The 17,794-nt window shown below is 49.9% G+C and overlaps 2 protein-coding genes across 5 annotated transcripts; both read left to right on the forward strand.

Annotated features, from left to right (window-relative positions):
• Positions 1 to 538: 538 nt before the first annotated feature.
• Positions 539 to 11,772, forward strand: hm13 (histocompatibility (minor) 13). Of its 4 annotated transcripts, XM_070968924.1 has the most exons (13): positions 564 to 932; positions 3,626 to 3,661; positions 5,805 to 5,903; positions 6,237 to 6,319; positions 6,405 to 6,493; positions 6,586 to 6,671; positions 7,035 to 7,160; positions 7,352 to 7,409; positions 7,515 to 7,635; positions 7,816 to 7,918; positions 8,037 to 8,122; positions 8,914 to 9,119; positions 9,743 to 11,772. In XM_070968924.1, exons 1-12 carry the CDS (start codon positions 705 to 707, stop codon positions 9,068 to 9,070), a joined length of 1,272 nt encoding a protein of 423 aa, XP_070825025.1. In that variant the 5' UTR covers positions 564 to 704; the 3' UTR covers positions 9,071 to 9,119; positions 9,743 to 11,772. The 4 variants fall into 4 exon arrangements, with proteins under 4 accessions (XP_070825027.1, XP_070825026.1, XP_070825028.1 ...); XM_070968926.1 differs by lacking the exon at positions 8,914 to 9,119 and having other exon boundaries at positions 539 to 932; XM_070968925.1 differs by lacking the exon at positions 3,626 to 3,661 and having other exon boundaries at positions 540 to 932.
• Positions 11,773 to 13,155: 1,383 nt separating this feature from the next.
• On the forward strand, positions 13,156 to 17,288 carry mrgbp (MRG/MORF4L binding protein). The gene is made up of 5 exons (XM_070967936.1): positions 13,156 to 13,379; positions 14,269 to 14,390; positions 14,586 to 14,667; positions 14,838 to 14,912; positions 15,046 to 17,288. Exons 1-5 carry the CDS (start codon positions 13,238 to 13,240, stop codon positions 15,306 to 15,308), a joined length of 684 nt encoding a protein of 227 aa, XP_070824037.1. The 5' UTR covers positions 13,156 to 13,237; the 3' UTR covers positions 15,309 to 17,288.
• The last annotated feature ends 506 nt before the right edge of the window (positions 17,289 to 17,794 follow it).

Below are 17,794 nucleotides of genomic sequence, written 5' to 3' on the forward strand. Positions count from 1 at the left end.
GCTTTACGTCCTCCCACCGTTTGGCGGCGCTGCTGAGCCGCTGCAGTCACGTGTGTCCCAGAACAACTTGTTCCACCAACGAGGAAGAGACGTTACTTCCTCACAGCACAGATCGTTTATTTCTGTGAAGACGTGCCACACTGACGTGAACAAACGTTCTCGGTGTGTCGCGCGGGCAGGTGGGCGTCTGGCACAGATGGTACCTGCTTCTTTACACTGAGATGATTCACCATGAAGACTTTTGCTGATGTCCCACGTGATTTCCACAGCAAAAGGACAACATGTCAATGCTTCACTGATTGCTGCTGCTGTCCTCTGGTGTCCCCCAGTGTCTTTGGGTGTGGGATGGGCTTTTTTCTTCGTGTTTTCTGACATCATTTCCTGTTGATTGATAATAATAAATACTAGTTGTCAGTTACAGACCCGAATGCAACCGATTCCTTTACTTTCACGCGTTTTATATGGAAGCAGACAACTCGTCGGTGATGTTTCGGGTCCCGGAAAACGCAGCAGAGTGAGACCTCTCCCCCGCTGCCTCCTCTCTGCTGGCTGTTTTAGGAAACGTGGCCTTAACGGGATTCCAGCTGCACCGCGGTAGATGAATGAGAAACACACAGCCTCAGCTTCCACTTCTGTCCGTCTGCCAACCTCCACCACCGCCCCAACTCTGTCCCTGGTCCCCTGAAACCTGTCTCTGAAGAACCATGTCCGAGGCAGAACAAGTCCCGGCCTCGGCCCCGGAGGCCGCCGCCGCCGCTGTCCTGGACGCCCTGAACGCCACGGACTCCAACGGGACCGAAGCGCTCAACGCTACGGCTAAATTCGTGGCCACTCCGGAGGGCACGGCGCTGGCATACGGCAGCCTGGTGTTCATGGCGCTGCTGCCCATCTTCTTCGGAGCCCTCCGGTCCGTCACCTGCTCCAAATCCAAGGTAACTTTAGCCGCAGTCCTCCTGAACAAACCCCGGTGCCGTTAGCCTCCAGCGGCTAGCTAGCTCAGCTCGCAGCTAGCTAACGGCTGGCCAGGTGAGTCTGAACGGTTTTAGATAAACATTCACCGAGAAAAGCCTTTATTTATTAAAGTTATGTATGAAATCATAGAAAGAGAGGCTTTCCGTTCAGAGAGACGAGCAGACATTACAGTTGTTGTACATTTTAATGGTTATTTTCAGCTTTACAGAGTTTTTTGCACCGTAGATGAAGAAACATCCTGTGCGGCGTTTGAGGCCCCTCGTGTCTGTTTTTAGGGGTTTTTAAAGGCTCCAGACCAAAGAAACACCTGTCTTCACTTCTTCTTGTACTTTTACTGGTTTGCTCAGTGATGGCCTCTGTTGATGGGCCGCTTCCGTCGGTGTCTGTTTACCTGCTGTCACGCTTTCACCTGTCCGCGCGACATCCGGACAGGTTAACAGGAACTTAAGTAAACGCGCACAGAGAAGGAGAGTGACGACCAATGTGACGTCACGCATCAATTTGTGAGGTAGAACGGGTGATAGAGGAAGTTAAAGTGACGTGTTCAGCTCCAGGTGTGCGCGTGTGTGCGCGTGTCAGAGTGACGTGTACCAGAGGGATTTGTTTGCACTCTTTTGGGGGGTTTTGCGGACATGCGCAGTTGTGCGTGTTTGTCGGTGATGAGTGGGAGTCAGTGAAACTTTGTACATTTACTGAAGTACTGCACTCAGGGACAGCTCTTAAGTACTTGTACTTCAGCTGTTTCCATTTCATTTTATGCCACACTGCAGTTCAAAGGGTGATGTAGTACTTTTTACTGCAGTAAATGTATTTGACAGCTTCAGTGACTCTGCAGATTCAGATTATTACTATCAAATGTAAATTATGAAGTATTATTCTGGCAGCATATAAAAATAACTCCACTTTTACCAGCTGCAATGTTAAAGTGATGAACACATGAATGCATCATGAAGTACATCCAGCAGTACATGTACTTCATTCTGAATCTGCATAATGAGTACTCTTACATTTGGCGCTTAAAGTATATTTTGATGCTAATACTGTATAAATGCAGGATTTGTAGCGGTATTTCTACACTGTAGTATTTAGGCTTAAGTAAATGATCAATCAATGATCAATGATCACTTCTTCCGCTCTGCTGGTTGGACATCACGTCCAGATAAGACAAACTGTCTCTTTGGTCGACCGTCAAAGTGTTTTCAGAGTCAAGAGCTGAAGCTTTTCCTGGTTAACTGTTGGTATTCTTTGCAGTATTTTACAGAGTAATCTTAAGTTCCCAGAGTCAAAGGACAGACAGAAACGCAGAGATACTCGTTTTGTGGACACAGCCGTCGTCTCCATGAACCGTCTCCTAACGGTCACATGATGCTGCTGGACAGAAACGACAATTCATTCACGCTTTCTTTTGCTGATTTTCTCCTAAGTCGGTTCAAATTTTCCATGCACTCGGATGGAAACTCGGCTTTATTCTGATTGGCTCACAGTGAGACAGTACGGTGGCCCGCAGAGACAAAGTCTGAGAAAAGGCAAAGATGACAGAAACAAGTGTCTTTGAATCCTGAGCTTTGTTACATGTCGCCCCTCCTCTCTCATTTCTTCCTGTCTGTCTCTGTCTGTCTGTCTCTCTCTCTCTCTCTGTCTCTCTCTCTCTCCCTGTCTCCCTCTCTCTCTGTCTCTCCCTGTCTCCCTCTCTCTCTGTCTCTCTGTCTCCCTGTCTCTCTCTCTCCGTCTCCCTCTCTCTCTGTCTCCCTGTCTCTCTCTCTCTCTGTCTCCCTCTCTCTCTGTCTCTCTCTCTCTCTCTGTCTCTCCCTCTCTCTCTGTCTCTCCCTGTCTCCCTCTCTCTCTGTCTCTCCCTGTCTCTCTCTCTCTCTCTGTGTCTCCCTCTCTCTCTGTCTCTCTGTCTCTCCCTGTCTCTCTCTCTCTCTCTCTGTGTCTCTGTCTCTCCCTGTCTCTCTCTCTCTCTGTCTCTCTGTCTGTCTCTCTCTGTCTGTCTCTCTGTCTGTCTCTCTCCCTGTCTCCCTCTCTCTCTGTCTCTCCCTCTCTCTCTGTCTCTCCCTGTCTCTCTCTCTCTGTGTCTCCCTCTCTGTCTGTCTCTCTCTCTCTCTCTGTCTGTCTCTCTCTCTGTCTCTCCCTGTCTCCCTCTCTCCCTGTCTCTCTCTCTGTCTGTCTCTCTCTCTGTCTCTCCCTGTCTCCCTCTCTCCCTGTCTCTCTCTCTGTCTCTCTCTCTCTCTCTCTGTCTGTCTCTCTCCCTGTCTCCCTCTCTCTCTGTCTCCCTCTCTGTCTGTCTGTCTCTCTCTCTCTGTCTCTCCCTGTCTCCCTCTCTCTCTGTCTCCCTCTCTCTCTGTCTCTCCCTGTCTCCCTCTCTCCCTGTCTCTCTCTCTGTCTCTCTCTCTCTCTCTCTGTCTGTCTCTCTCTCTGTCGGCCATCTTTATAGCGAGCCGTCTTTAATCATTCAGGTAGCTTCCTCTCAGACTTCAGCCGTGCTGATTGGCTTCCTGCGTTTGACACCTGTTGGCTTGATGTGATTTTGGTCCCTGCTTCCAGTCCTCCTCTTGTTGCCGATCTGATCCCTCTCTCTCCCTGTCTGTCTGTGCACATCTGTCTGTCCATCCATTCCGTCCGTCCGTCCGTCCGTCTGTCTGTCTGTCTGTAGGAGCTCGGGGAAAATGATTACGACTCTGGGTTCAGAGTGAGTATGAGAGCCACTGTTTGTTTGCAGCATTGACACCACAGCGCGCGCGCGCGCACGCACGCACGCACGCACGCACACACACACACACACACACACAGGGGTGTTTGTCATGGAGCTAACTGCTAACAGAGTGAGGGACAACCTGACGTCCACCTGAAAGAACAGCAGCAGCGTGTTCAGCTCGTCTCGTCTTCACAGACGCCGTTAGCAGCTAGCCGGCGAGCGTTAAGCAGCGTCATCGTGTCGCAGTAACAGTGAAGCTAAACGCGCAGTAACTCCTGTCTGTTTCCAGCATGAAGTACAGGAAGTACTTCATCTGTCTGATAAATGGGCACGGCTGGGTTTTGGTTCAAGTTTTGGATCAGAAAATAAGTAAACGAGAACTGAGTCTGAGCAGCCGTTGGTTGAGAACATGACAGTTTGAGCCCTGCAGACGCGCTGAGGGTCGATACGAAGCTCACAAATAGAATAAAAATGTTAATCCTTGAACACAGTGAAACTCTGACTGACGTGTGAGATCAGCGTTTTGATTGGCTGTTGCATGAGTCTGTTTGACTTTAACGTACCTGACCTGCTGCAGGTGAGCTCAGCAGCTCAACCAGACAACAGAGAGAAGATTTAGAGTTATTTTATGGTTAGCTTTAGCAGCTTTTAACACGTCGTTTCTCGTAGATTACATCGTAAATACCACTGAATGTCACAGACAGACTGAACTCATGTCTCCTGTTTGGTCTCAGCAGCTGTTAGCAGTTAGCTGTTGGACAACGTGAGGGACGTCTTCGCGTTCAGGACGCTCCTCTGGCTGCAGTCGACTCCTCCGACCTCCTGCGCACACGCGCCGACTTTGACTCCGACTGCCTCTCCTCCGAGGCAGCTCCTCCATCATCATCATCATCAGCATGGGCTCCACCCATCACCTCCACCCACAGCACTGACACAGGCGGCAAACCGCCTCTGATTGGTCAAAACTCTGCGCGAGCTGTTTGTGATTTTAGGCAAACATCAGAAGTCACAGCTGGTCTGAAGGAGCGACCTCTTCCTCTTCCTCTTCCTCCCTCCTCGTCTCCTCCTTCCATCTCCTCTCCTGTCCCGTCCTGTCCCAGTTTCAGTGTCAGGGGAGTGGATGGAGGAGAATATAGACGGAGGAGGTGACTCTCAGGGACGTCTGTCACTGTGCTGCAGCTCAGCCTGACGGCGAACACCAACACGCCTGTGACATAACGTGTGAGCTGTGGCGTGTGAGGCGTCGTACAGCTGAGGCGCGTCCTCATTGGTCGGTGGAGGAGGCTTGACCGTCGCTCCTCTTCCTCGCTGCTGTTGGAGCTCAGGTGTGTCGTGGTTGTGAAGTAAGCTTTTCCTCCACCTTCAGCCTAAAATATCTCCACCCTGTGCGTCTCAGGTGCTGCTGTCCTCATTGTCAGACTGTCACAGCTCTGCTCCTGGGCGTCCTCCTCCTGTCTGAGCGTCCTCTGCTGGACCGCAAAGAAAACTGCTCGTGTCGTACTTGTACACAGTAAAACCTGACTTCAGACGGGCTCATGACGTGTTTCTGACGTTCAGGAGCAGCGAGTGGGAAAGGCTGTGATTCGATCGAACGTCTCGATTTGTTTCTGTGTCCTGACATGTTGGAACAGGTTTATCAGTTCAGCCATCATCATCATCATCATCATCACCATCATCATCATCATCATCATCATCACCACGGAGGGTTAGTCTGTGCTGCTTATCCGTGTCGCTCAGGTTGAACTTCACCGCCTCGCTTCGCCTGAAGCCTCCGGTTTCATCCGGCAGCAGCGTCCCATCGCGTGTGGTCCATGTTTGATTTCCGCTCACATGGTTCGGCGTCGGCGTGCAGGCGGTCATAACTCCTCCTCTGATGCGCTCGTTTTTAAAATACATAAACTAATAGTTTTACAGCAGCTTGACGCTGATTGAAAGAACGCTTTAGTCATAGTAGTACTGCAGTATTTAAAGGATCACGGCTGTTTTAGAGTTCAGTCCTTCTGTTCTACTCGTACAAACTGGTTCCTGCTCACTTCAGAGGTCTTTGCTTCAGTTAAGCTGGACTTTGTCCTGTTCTGTCCAGCGTCCTTCTCCTTCTCTGTATTAACGTCTCCCCTGTCTCTCTCTCTCCTCCCAGAATGCATCAGACATGCCGGAAACGATCACCGGGCGAGACGCAGCGAGGTTTCCCATCATCGCCAGCTGTACTCTGTTTGGGCTCTACCTCTTCTTCAAGGTAACTCGGGGTTTCCTCAGCCCTCCTGCAGGGGTAGAACTGTGCACTGATGACATGCAGATGGACACAGGGCCGCAGACACTGTGTCAAACAGTGTGGACAGTGTTCAGCTGCAGTCGGGTTTGGACATGGTTCAAACACATGGAGACAGAAACAGAGCGGAGACGCAGCCTCTCACTGCAGATTCAGCGTTTATCTCTGTGGACATGTGGCGGCACTCGGTCTGTTGAATGTGCCTTCATGTGTGCAGCCTTCATATGAACGAGCACGTGAGTCATGTGGACAAAGGCCTCGTCCACACTCACCTGTTGCTGGACATTTGTTCTGTTGCAGGTGTTTTCTCAAGAGTACATCAACCTGCTGCTGTCCGTCTACTTCTTCGGCCTGGGCGTCCTGGCTCTGTCTCACACGATGAGGTGAGACAGTAAACGTCAAGCAGATTGAATCGGTCTAAACGTCCTGATGGGTTAGGGTTAACTGTGCGTCCTCTCTGTGTCTCAGTCCTCTGATGTCCAGAGTCTTTCCAGAGTCTTTCCCAAACAAACAGTACCAGCTGCTCTTCACTCAGGGCTCCGGAGAGTCCAAAGAAGGTGAGACCTGCCGCCCCACGGGCCGCTGGAAACTGTCTCTTTTTAATCGATTGACCTGAAGTTCAGACGCTCGTCTCTCCGTCTCTCCGCAGAAATAGTCAACTACGAGTTTGACACCAAGAACCTGGTGTGTCTGCTCATCAGCAGCGTGGTGGGAGTGTGGTACCTGCTCAAAAAGGTAACGTAGCCTGGAAGGTGTTCTCAGTCATGGGACTCTTGTACTGCTCTGTGACGTCACAGCACTGGATAGCCAATAACCTGTCAGTGTTTTATGATGTCACAGCACTGGGTAGCCAATAACCTGTCAGTGTTATATGATGTCACAGCACTGGATAGCCAATAACCTGTCAGTGTTATATGATGTCACAGCACTGGATGGCCAATAACCTGTCAGTGTTTTATGATGTCACAGCACTGGGTAGCCAATAACCTGTCAGTGTTTTATGATGTCACAGCACTGGGTAGCCAATAACCTGTCAGTGTTTTATGATGTCACAGCACTGGGTAGCCAATAACCTGTCAGTGTTTTATGATGTCACAGCACTGGATAGCCAATAATCTGTTTGGCCTGGCGTTTGCCCTCAATGGCGTGGAGCTGCTCCACCTGAACAACGTCAGTACCGGCTGCATCCTGCTGGGAGGGCTGTTTGTCTACGATGTCTTCTGGGTGAGTGTTGACGTGCGTTCACTTACCGTAGGAGCGTTGACCGCTCAGCTTCCTCCTCCTCTGAACTCATTACATGATTCTTCTCTTGTAGGGATTATTTCGTAAATGTGTCATCCAACAGTAACGCAGCAGCACTTGAACGCAGCATCCATGCCTCATCTGTCTCTTGTCCTCTTCCTCTCTGTCTCCAGGTGTTTGGAACCAACGTCATGGTGACAGTTGCCAAGTCCTTCGAAGCACCAATCAAATGTAAGAAAGAGCTGGTTGTGACGTTTCTGCGGTCACGTGATTGACCCATCTGAGCTGGTCCAATCAAACCTGCCGTCCTTATCTGTGCTGTCCTCTCTCGTCCAGTGGTCTTCCCTCAGGACTTGTTGGAGAAAGGACTTGAAGCCAGTAACTTTGCCATGCTGGGTCTGGGTGACGTCGTCATCCCGGGTATCTTCATCGCCCTGCTGCTGCGCTTCGACGTCAGGTGACGCCTCCTCCTCCTCCCCCTCCTCCTCTTCCTCTTCCTCCTCCCCCTCCTCCTCTTCCTCCTCCTCCTCCCCCTCCTCTTCCTCCTCCTCCTCTCCTGTTCGTAGATTTTAGGCTTAATGCTCCTCGTGATCGTCGGCTGTCGAGTAAAGTGTGTTGTTTGTCCGTCTTCCCACAGCCTGAAGAAGAACAGCAGGACGTATTTCTACTCCAGTTTCTTGGCCTACATCTTCGGACTGGGCCTCACCATCTTCGTCATGCACACCTTCAAACATGCACAGGTATGAGGCGGGAGGTCAGAGGTCAAGCAGCGGAGCTCTGAAGCTGTGATGAAACGCTGGTTATCTTAAGTGAAGTACGTTAGGCCGCCGGCTGATCCGTCCGTCTGTCCGTCCACAGCCCGCTCTGCTCTACCTGGTGCCAGCCTGCATCGGCTTCCCCGTCATCGTGGCGCTGTTCAAAGGAGAGCTCACGGAGATGTTCAGGTGGGTCGCTCGGAGTGATCAAAAGGAGGGAAAGGATCGGCTTTTCTGCTGTGTGATTGGACGGCAGAATGACCAGCTGAGGCGTTTGTCAGACCTTCATTTAAAGCGCGGGAACACGCTTCCTGTTCCTGAAATATTCACGAGAGAAAGAACATCTTCAAAGCAGTGTGACGGTTAAACGCTGGTGCTGCCTTCAGGGTCCTGAAACATCAGCGTTCACCTGAGCACTCTGTTAAAACACACTTTTTCAACATGTCCAATCAGAGCTGAGTACAAGGTTGCCGTGTTCAGTGTGCAGACTTTAGCCTTGCAATGTGTCTGTCTGTCTGTCTGTCTGTCTGTCTGTCTGTCTGTCTGTCTGTGTCTCGTCTCTTCATCCTCCTCGTCATCCTGACGCCTTGGATTGACAGCCTCTTCCTCCAGGCCTCCTCATTCCATTCCCAGCACCTCATTCAGTCCCCCCTCGTCTTCCTATTGTCCTCTCTTCTCCTCCTCTGCTCCATCCCAGCCTCCTCTCTCCTTTCTCATCCTCCGTGTCATTGTCCCTCCTCCTCCTCTTCCTCCTCCTCCTCCTCCATCCCTCTCGTCTCAGATATTTTGGCAGTAGAGCTCTGTAGTGTTTTTTAACTTTAGAGTTTAAGATAAAAACTTACAGCTTTCTCTCTGTCTCTGTCTTCTCCTCCTCTGTCTCACCTTTTCCTCTCTGACTCTTCTTCTTTTGTCTGCCACGTCTCCCCCTCCCATCCATTCTCCCCCCCCTGTCTCCCCCCCTCCGTCTCCCCCGTGGTTAGCTATGAGTCGTCAGAGGAGCTTCTCCCTGGCTCTCCCAGGCTCACTTCCTTCCCAACCGTCAGTGGCTCGCCTGCCAGCCTGGCTAGCTCCATGGATGCAATGGCGACAGGCTCCTCCCCCCGCCGCCGCCGGCTACCGCCCACGCCCCACATGTAGAGGCCCCGCCCCTTTCTCTTTACTCCCCCCTCCTGTCTCGCCTGGGCAGGTAATCAGCCCGTTAACATGACGAGTGCTGTCACGCGTCCATCCCTTCACCCATCTGCTCACCTGTCGCTCTGTGTGTCACCTGATCACGACCACAACCATCGCTCCATCATTCATTTGTTTTAAACTGTAGGAAGTGAAACTTAAAAGCCACGTGCTTTTGTTTTGAAGGACCTCGCCTCAGATGTTTGTTTTATTTGTTAAAAAAATCAGTATAGACAATTTTCAGATTTTTAACTCCTCAACACAAGAAACAGCCAAATCTGTCACGAGATGAGCTCTTCTTCTTCTTCTTCTTCTTCTTCTTCTTCTTCTTCTTCTTCTTCTTCTATTTAATGACCTCATGACCTCTGTCTTCTGTGGCTGTCATGGCCGCCGCCGCTGCCTGCAGCGTCTGGCTGAAACCAGGTCGTCCTCAGCAGCGGACGCCGAGCGTCCTGGTCGCTGTGTTCTGTTGTGAAGCTGCTGCTGATTGATTGATGATTATTGGTGATCAATAGAAATAGTCATGCAGAAGAGGAAAAAGCTGATTGATGACGTTACGCTGAACATTTCTCTCCCGTCCTGTTCTGTCTCTTCATCCTCCCTCCTCCTCCTCTTTCTCTTCTTTCTCCTCCTCTCCAGGTACGAGGAGGCCTCTGCTGAGGAGGAGGGCGCTAAAGAGGAATCAGAATCAGAGAAGAAGGACCAATAGCATCCATCGCTGCCCCTCCCTGCCCCCCCCATCACCTCCTCATCCAGCCTGCTGCCACCTCATTTCACTGAAGCCCCTCCCTCTCCCGCCTCTCCAGCCTCCTGTTCGCCGCCGGAGGGAGGCGGGGCTTAGTCGCCGGTGGCGGTGTGTTTGACTAAAGGTCGTTTCGTCACACCGGTTCAGATTCCTCTGTCTGTCTCAGCTGCCTCACACAGGAACACCGGACGTCTGCGGCGCCACATTTTACCGTTTCCCCCGAAAACATCCTGGTTTAACTGCTCGTTCACAGGTTAAACTCTGTCTAGCAATATGTTTGGGACGCGGCCGCGGAGTCGTCACATCCGACCTTCTTGTGTGTCGGCGGCTCGCTGGCTCAGATCGACCAGGAACCGTTAAAACGAGCTCTTTGTCTTTAAAGCCTCCGTCATCGCAGTCGTCCCAGGTACGCGCTGACACCTGTGAATGGTGCAGGTGCGGCTCTTTGTCTCCGGCTTTGATCACTTCCTGGTTTATTTGGCGCCGGGCCGCTGCTCGCTCTGCCTTCTGCTTTCTCACATCGGCGTTTTCTGTTGCTTCAGTTTCGTTTTCATTTTTCTTGTGAAAGGCCAGAATTTCAAGATGAAAAGTCAGCGACGGGTTTTTAAGTGTTTACTCGTCAGAGCCGTGCTGTCTCTACACCCTCGTCTGCACGATGACTGTGAGAGCGCATCAGCTGATCCCCAGGAAGCACATCTCACTGTTACACCTGAAGACGGCACAGGTGTGAGCGTTCAGGAGCGTTCAGGAGCGTGCGCTCTTCACAGACAAGTGAAGGTCAAAGCTCACCTCAGCTGCAGCTCTAAACCAAAGGGACCAAAAGTTTTCCCCGAGCTCGCTCCTTCCTGTTCGCTCTGCGTCTGGCTCAGGCGGACAGGACAGGTGAGCCTTACCTGCCTGGTTAAATCCTCCGTGCACCAGTTTTCAGTCTTAAAGTTCTGGCCTGTGAGAGGAGAGGATTAAAGGGAGGAGGAGGCGGACTGAACCTCCTCTGCTGAGCGTTTCCAGTCCCCCTGGTGCTCACGCTCACATCTTATTGGTGGAAGGGCTACGAGGGGAGGGGCCCCTTGGCCTCTTCATCCAATAAGCTGTGAGAATGAGTCGAGACAGGATTTTGGGTTTTTTCCTCAAGCGTTCTCAGACTGATGTGATTTACTGTCGCACGCCCGTGAGGTCAGGGGACTGACAAGAGTCGGAGTAAAACTGAAGCTGCAGAAGCTTTGCTTCATTTCCCACAATGCAACTTGGCACAGGCTGAGTTGGTGTCAAAAACAAAACAAACTGATCTGGATATGTAAAACTGGTGGAGTGGCCCTTTAAAGTCAGCTTCTTTAAGGGTCAGAAAGTCAGAATTTCAAAATAAAAGTTTTGAACATCAACAAACAGTTTTATCAGAAGAATTTTTCTGAGATTGAAACTTTCTCATCTTTTCCTTGAAATCTTCACGATCATAGAGCTCAGGATTTTTACTGCGTGCAGTATTATTAACATAAAGGTACTGATGCCACGTTGGGAAGTAATTTGTCTTTAAAGTATGGGAGAAACCAGGAAGTTTCACCGTGCAGCTTTCAAAGTCTCCCAGGCTGACGTGAAGCAACACATCTGTCAGTTTCTGGACGCTTGAGAAAAACCCACTCTGACTGGACATACTCAGCCTCGCGTTGTTATTCTCGATGTTATTGGTGTTGACGCTTTATTAAGAATGCACAGTTTTGTATTTTGATGTAAAAAAGGTCGAAGTATATGATCATATTCAGCTCAGTGAAGTTCAGTAGCCCCTCATCATTTTAAATATGATGTACCTGAAATGTTTTTCTTTCTCTCTGGTTGCATTTGTGCAGGAGGTCGTTTCACGGCCCCAACTGTATCTGTTTTATTTGCAATAAAGTTTTTGGTGTTTTGATCACCGTATAGAGACGCAGAACTCAGACTCGGTCTGCTTCCTTGGTGCGCAGACAGTGTGTCCATCTTCATTCTTAGCAGCACTTTGAGGATTTTTATGCTTATTTAAGATTTCATTGTTATTAATTAACTCAAAGTAACACAACTTTGCATAAAGAGTCAGAAAACTGAAATCTTTGAAGTTGTGTTCTTGTGTCTTATGTTCAGTTAATGCTTGTTTTGAGACCTCCAACGTCTTCGCTAATGAAGCCACAAATAAGGACTCTTTTTCTAAGCTGTGTTTTCTAAAGTAAAAACCAGCTGCAGCACAAAAGATGAGTCACTGCTGAGTAACTCCTTGTCTAACAGGGACACGTCCACGCCTACGAACTGGAAGCTTGCAAGTAAAACGCAGTAATCTGAATCTTACATGCAGCTGAATAAGGGGAATATTTAGCCTTTACTGAAACGTTAATCTTGAAAATAAACCACCACTGAGCTCACTGCACCTGCATTTACAGGTATTTCTAAATATTCTTCATACAGAAAAAGTCTGCCTGATGTTATCGCATGAAGGCTAGATTATGTATGGCTATCTTATTTATTCATTTGTTTGTTTATCCAACATGCAGAATGAGCTTTAAGTGCCGTTTACTCCTGACGTGAGGCTTTTATCCTGAAAAGAAGACCAAAGTGATGTTGATTATTGATTGATGGAGTATAATGATGATTTGTCTCTTTCTTTGTTTTTATTTAATTATTTAGTAGTTCTGGGGTAAAATCAAGTTTTTGGACAGATTTCTGAGCTGACACATTTATTCTGAAAAACAAAACCCGGAAGTGCAAACACAGTTCCGGCCAGTGTTGCCAGGTGTACGATAATTATCGTATTTGTACGATAATTTTGCCCTCTGTACGATGTACGATCAATAATCCCAAAAAAGGCCAAATATACGATAATTTGACCATTCCGTGAAAGTGTGGTTGTAATCGGTTTAATCAGCCTGTCGTAACTGTCTGTCGGATTTTTTTTGTGAACCCTGAAGGCATCTCTTTCCAAATGACAAGTTTCAAGCCAATCGTGCTTTTCTAAATGTGAGCTTGCCTCAGAACAACGGTAATGATTGGCTGAATAGTCCGCTGCGCCCGCCCCATGAGTGAGGAAATGATAAAAAAAGAAAAGAAGAAGAAACAGAGCCGACCTGGTCTGATCCGGTCTGATCCATTCCGTACTGACGCAAAGCCGTGAGTGCCTGTTAGACGCTATTCAACACTAGAGTGACTATAGCGCATCAATAGACTTGTTTAGTTTGATTATGACGGGTGTACGATAATTTCCCTCAAAATACGATAATTTTATGTCTCTGGTACGATAATCCTACATTTCCCACCTGGCAACACTGGTTCCGGCTGCCGCTGGCGGAACCGGAAGAAACACACTCGAAGCGGAGCTTCATGGCAGGCGTCTCTTTTGCTTCTTCCAGCCTGTTTTAGCCTTTTAGTTGAAAATGGGGGAAGCAGATGTGACGCTGAATCAGACCGATGAGAAGCCTCCGGACTCGGCGTTGGTCCCCGGGGAGGACTCGGTGGTCTGGAGCCACGAGGTGGAGGTCTGTCTGTTTCACGCGATGATCGGACACAAACCCGTCGGTAAGACGCAGCTAGCCTTGTTAGCCTGTTAGCTTCTGGAGCCGCTAACTGCTGCACAGTTCCACCAGTTTAACCCAGAGCGTCGCAAACTGGGGGTCATGGAGAGTGGCCCTGAAGGGTCCGTGTAAATAATGAAAACTGGTTCGAGTCCTCTGTTAACCCTGAGCCCAGAGTTTAGTTTTAGCCGATAACGAAGCAGATCTCAGACAGATGGAGCTGAAACTACGACGTGAGATTGTATTTACATCCTCAGGTTCAGGTGTGTGATGTAGATCCAGGTTCAGGTTCAGGTGTGTGATGTAGATCCAGGTTCAGGTGTGTGATGTACATTCAGGTTCGGTTTCAGGTGTGTGATGTAGATCCAGGTTCAGGTTCAGGTTCAGGTGTGTGATGTAGATCCAGGTTCAGGTTCAGGTGTGTGATGTAGATCCAGGTTCAGGTTCAGGTGTGTGATGTAGATCCAGGTTCAGGTTCAGGTGTGTGATGTAGATCCAGGTTCAGGTTCAGGTGTGTGATGTAGATCCAGGTTCAGGTTCAGGTTCAGGTTCAGGATCTGTTTGTGATCCTGCTTCAGCCACATGAGCCACTTTGTATCCTGTGATGCTGAATAAAGAAACATTGTTATTATTGTTATACTGTGTGCAGGTAGTGTGTAGGTGGACAGAGACACACTGTAACTCTGTCTGTCTGTCTGTCTGTCTGTCTGTCTGTCCGTCCATCCATCTATCCCTCTGTTTCTCTGTCCCTCTCTCTCTGTCTATCCCCCTCTCTCTCTGTCTGTCCCTCTCTCTCTCTGTCTTTCTGTCTGTCCCTCTCTCTCTCTGTCTGTCCCTCTCTCTCTCTGTCTTTCTCTCTGTCCCTCTGTCTCTCTGTGTCTCTGTCTCTGCAGGAGTGAACCGTCACTTCCACATGATCTGTATCAGAGATAAGTTCAGTCAGAACATCGGCCGGCAGGTGTCCTCCTCCGTCATCTGGGATCATCTGGGGACAATGTACGACATGCAGGCTCTGGTGAGGACGCGCGCGCACACACACACACACACACACACACACACACACACACACACACACACTCACTCACACATGCTCACATTTCATTTCTGAAACCTTTTATTTGACTGAGGTGTGTGTGTGTGTGTGTGTGTGTGTGTGTGTGTGTGTGTGTGTGTGTGTGTGTGTGTGTGTGTGTGTGTGTGTGTGACGCAGCACGAGTCGGAGATCTTGCCGTTTCCAAACACAGAGAAGAGTTTCTCTCTGCCTGATGACATCATCCAGGAGGTCAAAGAAGGTGAGGACGTGGACGTGATGGCTGACATTAGCATTTAGCTCCAAACGCTTCTTCTCTGTCATGACTCTGTGTGTGTGTGTGTGTGTGTGTGTGTGTGTGTGTGTGTGTGTGTGTGTGTGTGTGTGTGTGTGTGTGTGTGTGTCTGTGTGTGTGTGTGTGTGTGTGTGCAGGGAAGCTGGGCTCGGAGGAGGAGACCAAAGAGGAGTTCAGGGTGGAGAGAGAGCCTCCAGCTACACATGAAGAAGGTACTCGTCCCTCAGTCTGTTAGACAGAGCTGAAAGTGTTTGATTCCAGCAGGTCTTTATTATCTGTCCGTCTCTGTCCGTCTGTCTCTGTCCGTCTGTCTCTGTCCGTCTGTCTCTGTCCGTCTGTCTGCAGGAAGTAACTCCTCGGTGAAGATGTCGGAGCGAACGAGCAGCGGTCGGGACAAGGAGAGAGAGCGAGACAAGGAGAAGGGAGGGAGCGAAGGAGGCCCAGCAGCAGCAGCAGCAGGAGGAGGGGGAGGGGGAGGAGGGGGAGGAGGAGGAGGGGGAGGAGGAGGCAAGGAGGCCGAGAAGAGGAAGAGGAGTCGAGCAGCAGAGAAACTGATGTCGTCTTCCAACCCGGCAAGTCCGGGAGGAGCCAAGAGGAGGCGCACCTGAGAGATGGACAGAGAGGGAGAGGGAGGGAGGGAGAGAGGGAGGGAGAGAGGGAGGGAGAGAGAGCTGCAGTGAAAATGAAAAGAAGAGAAGAAGAAGAAGAAGAAGAGACTGCCGTCGCAGGAATGGAACCTATGAGCTTTGTGTCACATGACCGTCTGACTGCGAACAGGAAGGAGCTGGAGGAGGTGCTTCCTGTTCTGTTCCTTCATCTCAGCGCCATCTTAATACTGTGATCACAGCGGGAGGAAGTGACACGTCCGAAGGCCTCACTGCTGCTGCTGCAGCCGCAGTGTTTCCGGGTCACGTGACCGTGATGTCACCTGACCTCGCCGTCAGCGAAATGTCCTCCATCCTTTGTGTTTTCAGTTCGATGTTTAGAGGCGGCGTCACGCTCGCTGACCGCCAGACTCGCGACGCTCGCTTCATCCTGTGGATCCAAATCCACGCAGCAGAGACTTCAGATCTAATTCCACTTTCTCATCAAAACTCCGTGCCTACATTACCCACAATGCAACTGGACCACCAACAGTCCGCTCAGAGGCTGGGTGTGTTGTGCTAGCAGCAGCTAATGTAGCCTGTAGCAGCCGCAGACGCCCGGGCCGCTTACGTCTTTCTGACCCCGCCCACAGGTTTGTTCGACTTAAGTGACATCACTCGAGGCCGCTCCCTCTGAGACGCTTCACACGCAGAAGACACTGAGCTGTGACTGAGCGTCTCCTTTCAGAGCATCAGGGAGGACACAGACGTCCTCTGCCCTGGTTTCATCTCTCAGGCTGCATACAGGCTACTCTGCGGCCGCGTTCCAAATCTCTCACTCTTCCATCCTGTTGCGTGCAGCGTGTAGACGTCAGGACGTCTTACTTCATCGTAACATCGTGCCTTGAACTTTGACCCCATTGCTCCTGCAGCCGTCACAGTTTGTGAAAGTAAAGTTTGGGATTTGGAACAGAAGCCACGACTTCGTGCGACCCCGCCGTCGACGCGACGGATCAGGACTGTGTACTGGGACGTACTGTGTACTGGGACGTACTGTGCACTGGGACGTACTGTGCACTGGGACGTACTGTGTACTGGGACGTACTGTGCACTGGGACGTACTCGGCGGGGTATTAAAGTGATGCAGCCTGAGAGGGTGAAACGCCGTCTGTCTCCTGCGCGTGAAAAGAATCATTCAGTCTTTTTACTGACGGCTGATCAGGAGCCTCGTTCAGCTCGCCTCTGTTTTCTGACCTGCCGCAAACTTTCAGGAAACCAAGGTTGGAGTACTTCATGTACTGCGTGCAGGGTTTAGGTTGGAGTACTTCATGTACTGCGTGCAGTACTCCAGCTTCAGTCTGCACGGTGGAACTTTTCGTCAGACCATGAAATGAAACGCTCTCTTCCATTTCTCACTACGTGTTTATTTATCGATGTTGTTTGTGTCATTAAAGATGAACTCACATCAGTTCACGTCTCCTTCTCTTACTCCTCAACAGGAAGCTGGAAAGTAACTAAGTACTTTGAAGTACTGTGCGTAAGCACAGTTTTGAGGTGCTGTTGTGGAAATTCTCTGCTGCTGGTGAAGAATGAAATAGAGACTTCTGACGGCCGACGAGGTTTTTATTTTGTTTGCAAAGAAAAGGTCGATGACCACACGAGCTTGGGGAGAGCCAAACATTCATAGCTTTGGAACACCCCCCCCACACAAAGGTGTGTATTCGCACCTTGTGGTCTGCTGCAGGTATCGGAGCCGACTCCCCAGGGGGTGGCTCACACCGGGGGCATCCTGCAGGACTTTGGATGCGGATGAGAAAAGGTCTAGACCTCCGAATTGAAAAGACAAAAGGACCTGACGTCCTGGTGAGGACGTGGGAGGTGGGCTGTCTCAAGTAGATGAAGGACAATGGACTGAAAGGACAGGTGCTTATGTTTCCTTCTGCTTACTGTTTGTTCACACATTCATGGATCAGTCATTGCAATAAATGTTCAAGGTTCTTCTACACAGTGAAAACTTTTTTGATGCTTTAATTGTTTTAATGTGAATATTTGTGAACAGTTTTTGCTGTTTTCATGAGTAGAAAGTCAAAGATTTGACGGCCTCTGAGAACAGGACACATCACGTGTCTTTAAAAGGTTTAAAACACCAGAGGAGTAAAACAGGTGACGAGGTGAAGAAATGAAAGTTTTCAGAGGTGAAAGTGATTATTGATCTTTGTTAGAGCTGCTGATCACCTCAGATCAGTCGTGTTCATAGCGCGAGTGAAAGCCTGAATGTCAGATGACTGTGAACGCATCCTTCAGTGTAAGATGAAGGTTAATGATTGGTTAACAGCTGACGTCACATCCAAATAAAACGGCCTGCTCCTCTGCTGAGAGCTCCAAGCTTAAACTTCACATCTCACCTGAGCTTCAGTCACTGCGCTGTTAAAGCTGCAGGGCGTCCGCGTGGCCACAGGGAGGCGCTGTCCTCCTGCTGCACAGCCAGCCTGAACATCAGCACCGGAAAA

This window comes from Chaetodon trifascialis, chromosome 8 (genome assembly GCF_039877785.1).
Source record: "Chaetodon trifascialis isolate fChaTrf1 chromosome 8, fChaTrf1.hap1, whole genome shotgun sequence".
Classification (NCBI taxonomy): domain Eukaryota; kingdom Metazoa; phylum Chordata; class Actinopteri; order Chaetodontiformes; family Chaetodontidae; genus Chaetodon; species Chaetodon trifascialis.

What these genes read in the sequence shown, in the direction of transcription:
- hm13 (XM_070968924.1), top strand. Translation starts at nt 705, where the DNA reads ATGTCCGAGGCAGAACAAGTCCCGGCCTCGGCCCCGGAGGCCGCCGCC. An exon ending in GCTCTGTCTCACACGATGAG is followed by an intron (nt 6,320 to 6,404) that starts GTGAGACAGTAA and finishes TCTGTGTCTCAG; the next exon opens with TCCTCTGATGTCCAGAGTCT. An exon ending in CTGCTGCGCTTCGACGTCAG is followed by an intron (nt 7,636 to 7,815) that starts GTGACGCCTCCT and finishes GTCTTCCCACAG; the next exon opens with CCTGAAGAAGAACAGCAGGA.
- mrgbp (XM_070967936.1), top strand. Translation starts at nt 13,238, where the DNA reads ATGGGGGAAGCAGATGTGACGCTGAATCAGACCGATGAGAAGCCTCCG. An exon ending in GATCGGACACAAACCCGTCG is followed by an intron (nt 13,380 to 14,268) that starts GTAAGACGCAGC and finishes CTGTCTCTGCAG; the next exon opens with GAGTGAACCGTCACTTCCAC. An exon ending in CATCCAGGAGGTCAAAGAAG is followed by an intron (nt 14,668 to 14,837) that starts GTGAGGACGTGG and finishes GTGTGTGTGCAG; the next exon opens with GGAAGCTGGGCTCGGAGGAG.